General features: G+C 42.5%; 1 protein-coding gene across 1 annotated transcript in view; it reads left to right on the forward strand.

The window, feature by feature from the left end:
• Positions 1-17,272, forward strand: part of rock2a (rho-associated, coiled-coil containing protein kinase 2a) — a 233,604-nt gene that overhangs the window by 91,144 nt on the left and 125,188 nt on the right. The window contains exons 4-6 of the mRNA XM_078541605.1: positions 2,739-2,876; positions 10,754-11,014; positions 12,421-12,565. Of these exons, the coding sequence (XP_078397731.1) occupies positions 2,739-2,876; positions 10,754-11,014; positions 12,421-12,565 (544 nt within the window). The remainder of the gene's footprint in view (positions 1-2,738; positions 2,877-10,753; positions 11,015-12,420; positions 12,566-17,272) is intronic.

Below are 17,272 nucleotides of genomic sequence, written 5' to 3' on the forward strand. Positions count from 1 at the left end.
AATTTACAAACCTTTCAAAGCAAAATTAGAAAATGACTAGTTTTTTGTTGGATTTTTATCGCTCTTAAACCCATGGTCATTTATGTTCTAAAATAGTTTAGAAATCCCTCTGTATTACTTATTGTTTCTTGAATATTGCATGCAGTATTTAGAGATGAGTTGTTGGGCTTCCATTCACTTTATCTTTTAAAGTCTGCATTCAGTTTTAGATTCTGTCATTCCTATATCTTCACATGTAAAAATAACAAGATTCATATTGATTTTAGCCATTATGACTCCAGCCAAAATTAGCAAGGAAGTTGTTGAATGAAGCTATAGATTGTGAAGTCTGTTTGGTAGAAATTATGTGAAAAAATCATGGTAGCGTAATCTTGAGTGAGTTGTACATTAAATTTAATCTTAATTTTCAGTTTATAGTTTATTTGCCTGTCTTCATATACTCTCATTCATTGGGACAAGCCTTGAACATATAATGCTTCCTCTTAACAGTGTGAATTCCAAAAAAGTTTTAATACTGCACTTAAGTGAATTGGTAAAGTAACAAATTTTTAACTGCACAGAAAGTGACACTAATTTACAATCGACTTGTAATCTTACTTTACTGTATCAAAACACTAAGCATACTTGTTCTGTTTGCCAAACATCATTACTTGATGGACACAAGAGATGCACTATCATGATTGTAATGCCTGCCTGCTTTGTTTCCTTGTAATAAAGGCATTTCATTTTTAAGACAGATGATAACAACTGAATTTTAGCTGAGAGTGAATTTAGTAGCTATGGAAAGAAATGTTAGTGACTTCAATTCTGTTTTTGCAAAGATTTTTGTGGATTTAAACATTTGGCTGCTGAGCAATAGAGCAAAAAATTAATATGTAACAATTATCACTTTTTCCCACAAATTATTTTTCTGTTTATTGCTATAATGTATTCAACCAAAAGCATGAAAACCTCATTATCTAGAAAGCATGTACTGAATAAATTGATATTTGAGTATTGCTGGAAAAAAAAGAGACATGCTGGTTAAGATTTTCATCTTGCACTCATCAGGGCAGACTTGAGAATGCCAAATTTCAAAGGGAGCAGTGATTTATAGTGCATGAGAAAAGAAAAAAGTGCTGATTGGTTAACAAGTCGACTCTGGTCGAGGTATTACCATGGAGAATGCAAATGCCACGCTTTTGATTAACTCAAAAAAGGGTAAATGCCTGGACATCTTATTGCCTGTTAAGAACAGGTCCCTCCATATGAATATATATAGCATCTAGAAAGCATAAGTGAGCCACATTGCAAGTCTGACTGATAATCTTAAATTGGTTGTTAGTGGAATTTTTAGCACACTCAGGATTATTTAGCAAGTGCTGTGTAATTGCAGGGTCACATCTAATGTTAGATATTATATTCTGAGTTTTGCAAGCATGGGGAAATTGATATTTTGAGTATCACCATTTTAGATGTGTGGAACTTCTTCCATTGTGCAGTTGCAAATTAATTTGAAAACTAATTTGGTATTACAGGAATAAACTTTGGTCATGAAGTTGTTCAATTACAGCAAGAGCTGCTTGTTTTTCGATTGGTGCCTTTAATGAAGCAAAACATCCCAAAGCTTCACAGGAGTGCTTATTAAATAAATTTGATACCAAACCATAAGGAGCTGTTAGAGCAGATGATTAATCATAGATATAAGTTTTATGGAGTGTCTTAAAGGAGAAAAGAGAGGTGGAGAGAGGGAGGGAATTCCAGAGCTTGGGGCCTCAGAGGAGAAAGCATGGCCATCACTGGTGCAACAAGAGGTCAGAATTGGAGGAGCACAGATAATATAGAAGGTTCTAGGGCTGAAGAAAGTAATGGCTATAGGGGCAAGGTGTGAAGAAATTTTAAACTGAGGATGAGTGTGTTAAAATAAAGTGTTGCTTAACCTGGAGCCAGTGCCACTCAGCGAGCACAGTGATGATAGGTGAATGACATTTGGTGTGAGTTAGGACACAGGCAGCGGGGTTTTGGATGAGTTTAAGTTTACAAAGGGTGGAAGATGGGAGGCTGGCCAGAAGTGCATTGGAATAGTTAAGTCTAGAGGAAACAAAGGGATTCAGCAGCAAGTGAGCTGAGGCAGGGGCGGAGCCAGGCAATGTTATAGGAAGTCTTAGTGATGATGCCGATATGTGACTGGAAGCTCATCTCAGGGTCAGATAGAACGTCAAGGTTGCAAACAATCAGGTTCATCCTGCAACATTTGTCAGGCAGAGGGACAGAGTCTGAGGCTAACCAGTGTGGTTTATGGCAATTTGAACCAAAGATAATGGCTTTGACTTCCCAATAATAAATTGGAGGAAATTTCTGTTCATCCAGTTGTGGATGTTGGACAAGCAGGCTGAAATATTGAGGCAATAGAAAGGTCTGGAGAAGTAGGGGTGAGGTAGAGCTGTGTGTTTTCAGTGTATATGTGGAAACTATTTTTGGATGTCAACACTAAGGAGAAAAATATAAAGGATAAGTAGGAGGGGGGGCAAAAGACACCAGAGGTAACAGTGCAGGAGTGGGAAGAGAAGCCATTGCAGGAGATTTCCTGACAGAGACTGGATCAATAAGAATGCACCCAGGCATCTGCTGTCCCATCCAGCTGGATGATGAAAAGTTTAAAACGTTCCAAAGTAACTCCACGTTAGAAAGGAGCCTGTGTAGTTTACATTTTAAGGGAATGTGAATCCAGAATAATAAATTACAATTATTTCTAATAGGTTCGACACAAAGCATCTCAAAAAGTATATGCAATGAAACTTTTGAGTAAGTTTGAAATGATCAAACGATCTGATTCAGCTTTTTTCTGGGAGGAAAGAGACATCATGGCCTTTGCAAACAGTTCCTGGGTTGTCCAGGTAAGGGCATTTAGAAAAAAAAATTAATTGCTTATTTGATAAAACCATTGAAATTAATTTGATTAATTTCATATCAATTAATCACAGTATTAATAAAACTGTGGCTGGTATTTATTTTCCAGCACAATTGAGTTTTTGTGCTGCTCTGCGTGTGCAAACTGTGGCAGCCAGAGCAGTGGATTAACTCCCCAAAATTTTCACCCTTGGGTTATTTGAATAAGTCTGGGGCGCTTGAGAATCATATGTAACAGGCTTAAAAATGTAATAAAGCACAGTCTGGAGGCACATAACGGATCCTGCTTTTTTGTTCCTCTGATTCTGGCCCTCTTTGTGCCCAATTTTCTCTTTGCCTCATCTTTGGTGGCTGTGCTTTCAGCCTCCTGGATCACTTGGTTTAGAATATTTCATTCCTAAACTCCTGTGCCTCTGTACCTTCCTCTCCTCCTTTTAAACAACCCCATTTGTGTTGTCCAGTTGCTGACTGGGCACTGGTGTGCTGTGGTAATGTCCTTTTAAAACCACGAGATTTTTTTAAATTATAGGACACCTTGAGAACACACACAATACAGGGAAACTCGCCACCATTTAGTAACCATGGATGTAGAGCACTCTCAATAATCAAAAAAGCACTCACTCTGCTTTTTGTGTTAACGTTTTACCAACAAATGTGGATGAGTATTGAGAACACATGCACCCCAACTCCCCTTCAGCCTCTACTGTTATTTTCATCTAATGATCAAAAATACAATTAGCTGCATCTGGATTCCCAATAAGCCACATGTGGTTCGTGGCTTATATAATGGACAATACTATTTTTGAAAAGAGCTGGCACGGCCACTGCTTATGGTTCTATGGTTATGTGATTTAAAGATCAATAATATTAAAGTACTTGCATTTTTACAATTCCTTGTCTCAATATGCTCCATGCAACTAGTTATGAAAAAGATTTTTTGTTTGTTAGCTTCAAAGTGTATTTAGCATTTCAATTTATACTGAGCACAGATCTGATAACCATCTGTAACTGATGAGGCATTGTTTAACATTTATATTGTTAAAGTTATGCATAATGCAACATCATTTTGATTTTCCTTTCTTTACTGGCAGTAGTGTACTTTACACTTTTGAGTCAGCTAAATGATCTGTGGGATATGAAATAAAACAGAAACTATTGAGTACTGTACGGCTTCATTCATTTTCCTAAGAAAGACCTTCATCCAGTATTAGTGTAAAGATATGAAGTCCCTGCCACTTGTGCAATTTCAATTTTCCCTCTACATGTACACACACAATTTACATGAATTTAGTTAACATTCTTTCCCAAGCTTTTAAATGCAAGAGCAATCCATTCTAATTTTAAATTCTCACCCTCATATTTCAAGGCAAGCTTGTGTACTTCATTAACTCTGGTCTCATAAAGAGAGGATTAAGTGTACAAAGTAATTGCACCTTGATGGGGTGTGACTATTCACTGAACACCTATTTATGTAGGAGATGGCCATGTGCTGTAATGAGACTGACATGGACATTTTGTAGTTGATATAATGATATTAAAAAATTATTTGTACAATTTGCCTAATTCAAACAGTTGGATGATTCAAATGTTGGCTGATTTAGATGGTGTGCATTGCATTTTAAAAAAAAAACATTTGCCCATGGGACGTGAATGCTGCTGGCAAGGCCAGCATTTATTGTCCAGCCGTAATTGCCCTTGAGAAGGTGGTGAGCTGCCATCTTGAACTGTTGTGTTACCTGTGGTGGAGGTAAACCCATAGTGCTGTTAGCAAGTTCCAGGCTTTTGACCCTGCGACATTGAAGGAATGATGATATGGTTCCAAGTCCGGATGTTGTGTGATTTGGCAGGGAATTTGCAGGTGGTGGTGTTCCCTTGCATTTGTTCTTCGAGGTGGTCCGGTTCAAGAGCTTGGAAGGTGGCTTTGTGAGTTGCTGCAGTGCACCTTGTAGATGGTATACTGTGTGTTGGGAGTGGAAAGATTGAACATTTAAGATGGTGAATGGAGGTCAATCATTTCACACCAAGACAATTCTGCAGGGCAGTATCCTAGGTCTAGCCATCTTCAGCTGCATCATCAAAAATTTTCCCCCCATCATAAGGTCAGAAGTGAAGATGTTTGCTGGTTAACGCACAGTATTCTGTCGTATTCACAACTATTCAGATAATGATGCAGCCTGTACTTGCATCAGCGAGACCTGGAAAATATTCAGGCTTAGGCTGATGTGTGGCACAAATGTTACTTTCCACCTAAGTGCCAGACATTGACCATTTCCAACAAGGGACATTCAACAGCATTATCACCGCTTAATCATTCACCATCGATATCCTCGGTTTACCATTGGCCTGAGACTTAACTGGACCAGCTGCACAAACACTAGCTACAAGAGGCTTGGAATTCTGCAGAGTGTAACTCAACTCCTGACTCCCCAAAGCCTGTCCACTATCTGCAACACACAATTTGGGAGTGTGATGGAATACTCTCCTCTTGCCTGGATGAGTGCAGCTCCAACACCATTAAAAAAGATTGACACCATCCAGAAGAAACCAGCTTTATTGATCAGTACCCCATCCATCACCTTGAACATACGCTCCCTCCACCACTGTCACATGGTGGCAGCAGTTGCTACATCTGTAAGATGCACTGCAACAACTCACCAAGGTTCTTTCGATAGCACTTCCCTGACCTCTACTATCTACAAGGACACAGACACATGGGAACACCACCACCTGCAAGTTCCACACCAAGTCACACCATCTTGACTTGGAACCATATCACTGGGTCAAAAGCCTGGAAATCTCTGCCTAACAGTACTGTGGTATACCAACACCACATGGACTGCAAAGATTGAAGAAGGTGGCTCACCACCACTTCTCAAGACAGTTGGGGATGGCAGCAAATGCTGGCAGTGCCAGCGACACTCCAATCCCATGAGAAGAATTTTAAAAAATTATTGTTGTCCTATACTCTCTTCCTTTATTGCAACTTCTGTCACAGAAACCTGTGGAACCCATGGAAGTTATTTGGCCCCTGATGTGTGTACTGGCCCTTTTCTAGAGCACTCGAGGAGTTATCCCAGTGTTGCAATTTTTGCATTTACTCCTATTCCCTCCTCTGTTTGGTCTCTACTCAACTACTCCCTGTAAGAAAGCATTCCATGTTCTCCTAATCCCTTCTCCCTCCTCTACGGGCAGAATCATCCCAGAGTTGCACTAAGTGCGGTAACAGATGTGAAAAAAGTCATTTTACCCACTGGCCGCAATGGTGACTTTTCACGCCGTATCGCCCTATTCCCAGTGCGGCCTGCCTCATTAATAATACATTCGTGGGAAACACATTAGATGATTGATGGGGCATCCTCTGAATCACCTGCCCTGCCGTCACCTCAGGCTTTCAATAATCTTGGCACCATATTTAAAGGGTGCCCTTGCACAGAACCAGCACTCTCTAAAGGATCGAAAGCTGCTGGAAAGTCATGGCTGCCAAAGGGAGGAAACATGCTGCCCCCAAATTTAATGACACCTCGCTCGGGCACCTACTGGATGCAGTGGAGGCCTGCTGTGAAATCCTCTACCCCCGCTCTGGGCGAAGACCAGCAAGCAAGGTCACCAATCCAACATGGGAGATAGTGTCAGCGGTGATCAGCACCAACATCTTGCAAAAGAGGACAGCCACCCAGTGCCGAAAGAGGGTGAATGATGATCTCTGTTCCACCAGGGTAAGTCACTTTTCTCATCGCTCTCAACTCTCTCACTCATCACACATCCACAGGGATCTTACTGCCAATTCAAGAGACATCACCATTCACTCTGTCTCTCACACAACTTCATCATCTGTGTGGTTCATGTCCTCATCCCATCCATGGCACCACTCGCCACCCACACATGCCAGTCATCCTTCTCATCTGGCCTGGCGGGCATCCTGCTTAGACTCGCTCCATTTGTATGCATGCAGGACAAGCTGGTACACAACAAAAGGGAGAGGTCACAGACTGGTGGAGGAATGCCCGACATCAAGATCCTCACAGACTTTGAATAGTCATCCAGCTGGCCAGCAACGATCTGGATCATTCCTGTGTTGACGGTGATGTCGGCAGTGCTCAATCAAGTGAGGATCCAGCAGTGCAACATCTATCAGGCAGCCATGCTGTGAGTCACTTCCCCTGTTCCGCAGTCCCCTGCCATGCACTAATTATCTCTCCTTGCTTTTGCAGGCACATCTGGGAAGCAGCCAAGGGGGTCCATGAGCCAGGTCCTCTAATCAAGCCCCAAAGACACCTCGGAAGAGGAATATGATGACACCGTAATTGAAGACCCGTCACAGTGCTCACCCACACCCTCCGTCACTGCAGAGACACGCACCTTGTTGGGACCTTGTTCTAGGGTAGTCTTGGGGTCAAAACCTGATGAGCACATCACACTGTCTGACCCACAGCAGGCAGCGGCAAGGACTTCCTAGGTGTCTGGCACTTGGAGGACTGCTGAAGGCCAGAAATCTGCTTAGTCTGAGTCAGATGAGGAGCCTCTGGACTTGGTCATACCTCAGTTGCTGGAGCTGCACAGGCAAGCTTGGGAACATCAGGAAGGGATGTCCACTGCACTCCTCAGATTTGCAAAGCACAATGGAGGAATCCGTCCATCTGCAGTTTGAGATGGTAGCACCAGCATGGCAATGCACCAAGGTCAACACTGGCAGCCCCCATGGAGATCTTGGTCCAGGACATCGGTCCTGCACTGCTGCACGGGCTGAACTCCATTGCTGAAGCCAAAGTTGGCCTCCAACAGTGTCAAAGTGAGAGGTATGCAGCCAGCTCTGTCTCTCTATACTCAAGGAATAAGCCAGGGGCTGTCGGGCACCCGTAGGAAGGAGGACTAGCAGCTTGACACCCTGGGGCCATCCACCCAACTGACTGCCGGGAATGTCCGGCTGATCCAAATCCCCTCTTTTGTGAGCCCAGCAGCTCCAGCTCAGTAGGCCGAGGAGGGTGCCGCTGGCCCACAGCAGGACACCCAAAGCAGGCCCTCCAAGTCTCGGCCCCCCAGAGGACGCCCGCCAAGGTCATCCCACGTGGGGCTTGGCAGTCAGCAGGCTGCCTCCACCTCTGCTGTGGATGTCGGGGGAGCACCATGACTGGTTAGGAAGGTAAGAAGATGTAACTCTTTCGAGTTATCAACAGATCGCATGTAACTCTTTCGAGTACATTCACAGTTCTTGGTTTTTTCCGGGAGTGGGACATGAACCCGCAACCTTCTGATTCAAAGGCGAGGGTGCTATGAACTGAGCCACAGCTGACACCTCTAAGGTAAGAAGATGTAGTTGCACAGCGTGGGCACAGGTGTTAATCACTTGTACATAATATTCACAACTGTAAATGAACTCCCGGGAATGTCCCCTTGCCTATAGCACTTTGTTCTGATGAGCAGTGTTTGTGTCACTTGGATGTGAAAACTTGGTTCCTGCACAAGATAAAGGCAGGTGTCTCAGTCCAGGGCCCCTGCAGTGTGTAACCTTCAGACAAAAGCGATTGTTCGGCTTCACACTCACTGGACACATGAGTGATGCCTGCACCTCGATGGTGCTCGTCATTACTGCCAAAATGTCGTGGGTAGATGCCACAGAGTTCCGTCATTCTCTGTGTGCTCGCAGCACCTTTTGAGGTTGGGCTGGCCCCCCGCTATCACTTTATCATCTGTGACCAGTGACACTGTTCTCCTGAAGGGGTCAGGTTTTGAAGGCTGACAAAGGATCAGGTGTATTTAAAGTTTCATGGCTGCCTCTACATGAAATAACCCTGATCACAGAGCGCAAGTGGGCTGCCCTCATCCAGATGGGAGTCAGACATTCACAGAGGCTATGTGAAGATGTATGGAGTGTCCTCACTGTATGTCTTCATTATTCTCCTGGAATCTCGTGACTTTTTGGGCCTCCGCAACATGAACATGTGCACTGAGGGTATGTGCGTTGCCATCAGCCACACAGGAATCAAACATTCACAGATGCAAGGTGAGGATGCCAGGACTATCCTTATCCTCCATGAATCTTGCCGCAATGAGGGCCTTCTGAGCGCGCCTGCCTCACCTGGCCAGTGTGGGGACCTTATCACTGTTATCCCCTTTGATGTCCTACTCATTGGAGGAGATGTTCTCCTGAATGGGTCAGGTGCTGAAGGCTGACAAAGGATCAAGTGCATTTAAAGTTTCACGGTTGCACCTCCATGATATGACCTTGATTACAGAGCGCAAGCGAGTTGCTGTCAGCCAGATAGGAGTGAGACATTCACAAAAGCTATGTGAAGATTTTATGGAGTCTCCTCACTGCATGTTGTCATCATCCTCCTAGAATCCGTCACCACCTCAACCAAGTTCTCCCCCCCGTTGCATTGCCAGGTTGTGCAGTGCACAGCAAGTGACAGTGATGTGCGACATCCTTGGTGGACTGTCTACGCACCAGAACCTCATTTTCAAAATGCCTATCGTTTGCTCCACCAAAGTCCGGAGCGTGGGATGAGCCTCGTTATGCCATCGCTCAGTTGCAGCCTGAGGGTACAATTCAGGAGCAGAGGGTGTATATGTGCATAGATCATTGAAGGTGGCAGGACAGGTGGCGAGTGCGGTTAATAAAGCATACAATACCCTGGGCTTTATTAATAGGGGCATAGAGTACAACAGCAGGGAGATTATGCTGAGCTTATATGAGACCATACTTAGACCTTAGCTGGAGTGTTGTGTACAGTTCTGGCCGCCACACTGTAGGAGGAATGTGCACGTATTGGAGAGAGTGCAGAAGAGGTTTACAAGAATGGCTCTAGGGATGAGGAACTTAAGTTATGAAGATAGGTTGGGACTGTTCTCCTTGGGGAGGAGAAGGCTGAGGAGATTTGATAGAGGTGTTCAAAATCATGAGGGGGCTGGATAGGGTAAATAGGGAGAAACTGTTCCCCTCGTAGAAAGATTGAGAACGAGAGGTCACAGATTTAAAGTGATTTGCAAAAGATGCAAATGTGATGTGAGAAGAAACTTTTTCACACGAGTGGTTCGTGCCTGGAATGCACTGCCTGGCAGTGTGGAGGCAGGCTCAATTGAGGCATTCGAGAGGGCATAGATGTTTATTTGAATAGAAACAATGTGCAAGGGTGCTGGGAAAAGGCAGGAGTCTAGCACAAAGTCATAGTGCTCATTTGGAGAGCCGGTGCAGATGTGATGGGCCAAATGGCGGCCTCCTGCATCATAACATTCTGTGATGATGCCTGACGCCAACAGAACTGGACGATTCCACCCCTAATGTCTATTTTAAATTGATGACCTGCCTATGCTGCCCAACCAGAGAAAGTATTTCCCTTGCCCCGTATCAGGACCATAGCTTCACAAGTGCTGGCAGCAATAAAAGACCCTGCCCAAGTGACTATTCTTTGTGTTAAGTCTAGACTCTAACAACTATCAATAGGCTGTTCCACCATGGGGAACATTACAGTAGAGGTTGAATCTGTTGTTTTCCCAACACAGTTGATCTTGTAGCAGTCCTTGTTGATAACACTGTAAATCACTGCAGCTGCGGATAGAACTGAGCACCTTCTTGGTCTGTGTTATTAATGCTCCATGCTGCAATATATTTACTTCCAGGCATCAGAGAGCTAATTTTACGGTTTCTAAATAGAAATCTAAGGGGTATTTAATACACTTGAAAAATGATATTCAGCCTCCACATGAGGACAGGGGGAGGATATGAATGATGGAGTGTTTTGGGACAAATGTTAAAAATAGCTGTTCATTAAGTTTTGTTTAGTAGTGCTGCTGTTGAACAGGATGTTCGCAAATAATTTCCTATTATAAAAAACATTGTTGTAACTTTTGCTATTTTTTCTTGCAGCTATTTTATGCCTTTCAAGATGACAGATATCTCTATATGGTAATGGAGTATATGCCTGGTGGTGACCTTGTAAATCTCATGAGCAATTATGATGTGCCTGAAAGATGGGCCAAGTTCTACACTGCTGAAGTTGTGCTCGCCTTGGATGGCATTCACTCAATGGGTTTTATACACAGAGACGTTAAGCCTGATAATATGCTATTAGACAAATTTGGACATTTAAAGTTGGCAGATTTTGGTACTTGTATGAAAATGGATTCGGTAAGTTAACGTACAATGAAAAGATATAGAAAGAGATATTTTAAAATTGTAAGTGAGTGTTTCCAGAAACTAACCAACATGTTATAAAAAATTTTGCCATTGTGCACTGACTATTTTTGTTGGTTATACTTGTTTTATTTTTGCTTTTTTATGATTTACTAATCAGCATGGTATTCTAATATATCCATATATTGATAACTGTATGTAAAGGCAACATTTCTGTGTCTTGCTGTTGGTTTGTAAACAAACTAGTTAATCTTTTGCTGATTTTAATTTGTAAGTTCATTTCTTTTCTTTAATTCTCATCTGCTAATTTGCACTTTTACCTGAAATATCTGTTTTAATTTTGCTAGATACTGTCTAGACCAGCTTTTACTTGACTTTAGGTTGCTATACATGATGCTATTTTATATTTGTGCATGATTTGTCATTCATGTTCTCATGTAAGCCTTGGAAATTTCAGTTACACTGCTAATTAAATGTGACAGCAGTTATTATGGAGAGACAACTGAATTATTTTGTAGTGCTTTTATTGTGTAATCGATTGTTTTTCTTGACTTTGAGGGATATTGTATTATCATGACATTAAATCCTGATATGCTTGGCTTTCAAAATCAAAGCACGAACTGTATTACATATCATTTAATTCTGCATGAACGTTTATTGGTTTTGTGGAAACCTAGACACCTAGTTATAGCTACTCAGTCCAGAGTTCTGATTTATTGATAGATGCTTTCATTCCCATCTTTGAATGTAGAAGCAAATGATTGACTTGTTTTCTTTCTGAAAACGTAGTCAGTTCTTTTGGCGCCCTCTTTTGTCTGCAGAGCAATATACAATGCCCTTTGGCAATTGTATATAGATAGCTTCTCACTGACAAGCCATTCAATGCAGTTAGTTTTGATGGGGTAAACATGATTTCAAGTGCATGTGGGTAAACCATGTGACGTTTGTTCAGAAGTTGTTCATAATTTGATAAATTGGCAACAGTTTATTTAAAATTATGTACTATTAGGAAGATGCCATATACTGACTTTCAGTTCTTACAGACCACAATTTGCACTAAATCAAGGAATGTTCGTTAAAATGCAGATCTTTTAGAAAATGTGAAATATTTGGGTCCCACAGACTGCAAAGTAATGGTAACAGTGCATTTAAAAGGTTAATGCAGAACATGCTCTTGGGGCGAGAGGGATCAAAGGGTATGGGGAAAAAGCAGGAACAGGCTATTGAGTTGGATGATCAGCCATGATCATAATGAATGGCAGAGCAGGCTCGAAGGGCGGAATAGCCTACTCCTGTTCCTAGTTTCTATGTTTCTATGAGAGTAAGACTGCAATTTTTGGATTATCATTTTATTTTGTAAAGCATTTTCTTTTCCTTATTACCATCTTTGAAATGCACAGACTGGAATGGTTCGATGTGACACAGCAGTTGGAACTCCTGATTACATCTCTCCTGAGGTACTAAAATCGCAGGGGGGAGATGGTTATTATGGCCGGGAGTGTGACTGGTGGTCTGTGGGAGTTTTCCTGTATGAAATGCTGGTTGGTAAGTATAGATTTAATAAATTTAATGTAAGCTTCTAACAGAAGCTGACTTTGGCTTGTTATAGCATTCTTTTTAGTCGCAGTTAAATTAGTTTTATTTCCTGATAAATCAGTTGCACTAAACTATGTGCAGCCATGAATATGGTGCATTACATCAATTAAATAATTAAAGGTTGCAATTTGTTGCTGATTTAATGCACAAATGCACCATGTGATTGCAGGATTCAGCATCTGTGCCTGCAATTTTTCATGATCGTCAATCTCAGATAGGCATCCTAGACAGAAAGCTTTACATAAAATTGCTTAATAATTCTGGGGGAGTAGTAGAACCTAGCAACAAGAGAAGGCTACATTAACCACATAGAATATACAGCACAGAAATGGGCCATTTGGTCTGACAGGTCTATACTGACTTGTATAGTCTGCACAAATCTTCTCATACTCTTATCTCTTCCTACCCATCCCTCATAACTTTCTATTTCCTTTTCCCCTTACATTCAAGGAGATGCATATGTCGTTGCCATCAGTGTCAACCACGTCATCTGACTGCACATTACATATTCTCACCAGTGTCTGTGTCCAGAAACTCCAACACCCTGTGCATGATCTGTTAGAGGCTGACTTATATTTATGCCCCCCTGTTCTGTATTCACCCACAAGTGGAAACAGGATGGATGTACAGAAACTATCATAACAGGAGTAGGCCATTCACTCCTTGGGCCTTTTCAGCCAGTTATTTAGATTATGGCTGAACTGCCCCTCAAATCCATTTAACTGCCATTGCTCCTGTTTATGACCACAGCAGGTGTTATAGCTGAGCAAGTCAGATCCCAGAGGGAAACCTCTCTTTTTTGTATTTTGAAAATGGAGAGGAAGAACTGCAGTATAACCTTAGGATTTAAAAAATTAAAAGATTTTTTAAAAAGGAAAAACTTAAGCACATAAGATTAAAGTTACAAAGCTAAAACGGTCTTCCAAAACAACTGCCAAAAAGCTCATTTGATCAAAAAAACATAAGTAAACTACTTCCATGTCAACAACTCCCTTTATATATTTTTATCCATAAAAATCCAGTCGTATCACTCAAAACAAAGAATTGCTGTCACTTTAATAAATAAATAAATTACTTTTATCAATACACAACCCCTCAAATGCTCCCACTCAGATGTGGAAATCCAAAAAGAAGGTTCAGCAACAAGCTGCTTTCTGAAAACAAGGACTTTTCTTACTTGAAACTGGGTGACTGCTTCAAATTCAAAACTTTCACACCTTCTCAGCCCACAGATCTGGTCTTCAGGGCATTTCCCCACACAGCCACCACAACTCAGCTACACATATTTCCTTAAATATCTTATTCCCCTTTCATCTCTAATTCCATTGTCCACACACCTCTTTTACCTGAACTCCTCCAAATGCAAAAATCTGTTATGCTTTCCTCTTGCCTCTACTTTCGGGTCAAGGAAATTTAATATACCTTCCCCTGTTTACCTATGCAGCCTTTGTCAGTTGTAAAATTTCCTTGTCACTTCTTCCCTTTGAAATTCAACAGCTGAAAAGCCAAGTCCCCACTTAGCCTGGATTTAAAATTTGATTAAAGGTATTTACTTGTAACTCGAACACACCATAACCCTTCATTACAAATGAACCTAACACCTTTATCCTTTTATCTCTCACTTCTCACAGACAAGCTGTCTGTATTAATCTCCCCCCGGTTTAATGAGTCATGGATACACACACGCGGAATACCACCACAATCCCAAAAATATTTTAAAGATCCGTCATCACACTCCATGTCCCTTGATACCCATAGCTGATAAAAAATCTTACTGATCTCAGTCTTGAAATTTTCAATTGACCCAGCACCCAAAGCCTTTTTGAGGAGATTGCTCCAGATTCCTGCTACATTTTGGGTGGAAAAAGTGCTTCCCAATGTCACAGAATCACAGACTGCAGAAGAGGCCCTTCGGCCCAATGAGTCTGCACCGACAGGTGAGAGACACCTGACCACCCTACCTAATCCCGTTTATCAGCACTTGGCCGATAACCTTGAATGGTATGACGTGCCAAGTGCTCATCTAGGTACTTTTTAAAGGATGTGAGGCAACCCGCCTCCACCAGCCTCCCAGGCAGTGCATTCCAGACCGTCAGCACCCTCTGGGTAAAAAAGTTTTTCTTCACATCCACTCCTAAACCTCCTGCACCTCACCTTGAACTTATGTCCCCTTGTGACTGATCCTTCAACTAAGGGGAACAGCTGCTCCCTATGCACCCTGTCCATGCTCCTCATAATCTTGCACACCTCGATCAGGTCGCCCTCTCTGCTCCAACTAAAACAACCCAAGTATATCCAACTTCTCTTCATAACTTAAATGTTTCATCCTGGTGAATCTCCTCTGCACCCCCTCCAGTGCAATCACATCCTTCCTATAATGTGGCGACCAGAACTGCACACAGCACTCCAGCTGTGGCCTCAGCAATGTTCTAAACAATTCCAACATGACCTCCCTACTTTTGTAATCTATGCCTCGATTGATAAAGGTAAGTGTCCCATATGCCGTTTTTACCACCCTACTAAGATGCCTCTCCATCTTCAGAGATCTATGGACACACAAGCCAAGGTCCCTTTGTTGCTCAGAACTTCCTAGTGTCATGCCGTTCATTGAATACTTCCTTGTCAAATTACTCCTTCCAAAGTGTATCACCTCACATTTTTCAGGGTTAAATTCCATCTGCCACTTATCTGCCCATTTGACCATCCCATTGATATCTTCCTGTAGCCCAAGGCACTCAACCTCACTGTTAACCACCCGACCAATCTTTGTGTCATCCGCAAACTTACTAATCCTACCCCACATATAGTCATTTATGTTGTTTATATAAATGACAAATAATAGGGGACCGAGCACAGATCCCTGTGGTACACCGCTGGACACTGGCTTCCAGTCACTAAAGCATCCTTCTGTCATCACCCTCTGCCTCCTACAACTAAGCCAATTTTGAATCCACCTTAGCAAATTACCCTGTATCCCATGTGCATTTGCCTTCTTTATAAGTCTCCTATGTGGGACCTTGACAAAGGCTTTGCTAAAATCCATATAAACTACACCAACTGTACTACCCTCATCTACACAGCTGGTCACCTCCTCAAAAATTCAATCAAATTTGTTAGGCATGGCCTCCCTCTGACAAAGCCATGCTGACTATCCCTGATCAAACCTTGCCTCTCCAAGTGGAAATAGATTCTCTCCTTCAGAATTTTCTCCAGTAGTTTCTCTACCACTGATGTGAGACTCACTGGCCTGTAGTTCCCTGGCTTATCTCTACAACCTTTCTTAAATAGCGGAACCACATTAACTGTTCTCCAGTCCTCTGGCACCTCCCCTGTGGTCAGAGAGGAATTAAAAATTTGGGTCAGAGCTCTTGCGATCTCCTCCCTTGCCTCCCTCAGCAGTCTGGGACACAAATCATCCGGACCTGGAGATTTGTCCACTTATAAGCCTGCCAACACCTCCAATACCTTGTCACTCCCTATATCAATTTGCTCAAGAACTTTGCAGTCTCTCTCCCCGAGTTCGATACCTTCATCCTCATTCTCTTGGGTGAAGACGGATGTGAAGTATTCATTCAACACTCTAGTGATGTCCTCTGGCTCCATCCATAGATTGGTCCCTTATGGGCCCTACTCTTTCTCTGGTTATCCTCTTCCCATTGATATACTTATAGAATATCTTGGGATTTTCCCTACTTTCACCAGCCAGAGTTTTCTCATATCCCCTCTTTGCTCTCCTAATTGCTTTCTTAAGCCCCACCCTGCACTTTCTGTACTCCACTAATGCCTCTGCTGATTTGCTTCCCTTGTACCTGCTAAAAGCCTCTTTTCCTTCTCATCGTAACCTGGATATCTCTGGTCATCCATGGTTCTCTGGGCTTGTTACTCCTCCCTATCACCCTAAAGGGAACATGTTGAACCTGTACCCTCCCCATTTCCATTTTGAATGCCCTCCACTGTTCCTCTGTAGATTTCCCCACAAGTAGCTGTTCCTAGTCTACCCTGGCCAGATCCTGCCTTATTTTACTAAAATCCACTCTTTTCCGCCCCCCCGCCAATCAAAAACATTTTTTTGCAACTTGTCTATTTCTTTGTCCATAACAAACTTAAACTATACCATGCTGTGGTCGCTATCACTAAAATGCTCACCCACCACGACCTCAGCCACCTGTCTGGCTTCATTCCCCAGAATTAGGTCCAGCACTGCGCTGTCCCTTGTTGGACCCTCTACATATTGACCTAAAAAGTTCTCCCGTACACATTTGAAGAAATCCACTCCATCCAAGCCCTTAACACTATGTCTATCCCAATTAATGTTGGGAAAGTTGAAATCGCCTAATATAATTACACTATTGTTATTATTTTTACATACCTCCGCAGATTGTGCACATATTTGTTCCTCAATTTCCAGCTGACTATTTGGGGGTCTATAATAAACACCGGACAATGTGGCTGCCCCTTTTTTATTCCTAAACTCTACCCGCAAAGCTTAATTTGATGCCCCCTCCAAGATATCATCTCTCCTTACTGCAGTAACCGACTCCTTAACTAATAATGCAATGCCTCCTCCTCTTTTATCCCTCCCCTGTCTCACCTGAAGATTCTATATCCCAGAATGTTGAGCTGTCAATCCTGCCCCTCCCTCAACCACGTCTCAGT

Source organism: Cetorhinus maximus, chromosome 5 (assembly GCF_964194155.1).
Source record: "Cetorhinus maximus chromosome 5, sCetMax3.hap1.1, whole genome shotgun sequence".
In the NCBI taxonomy this organism is placed as follows: Eukaryota; Metazoa; Chordata; class Chondrichthyes; order Lamniformes; family Cetorhinidae; genus Cetorhinus; species Cetorhinus maximus.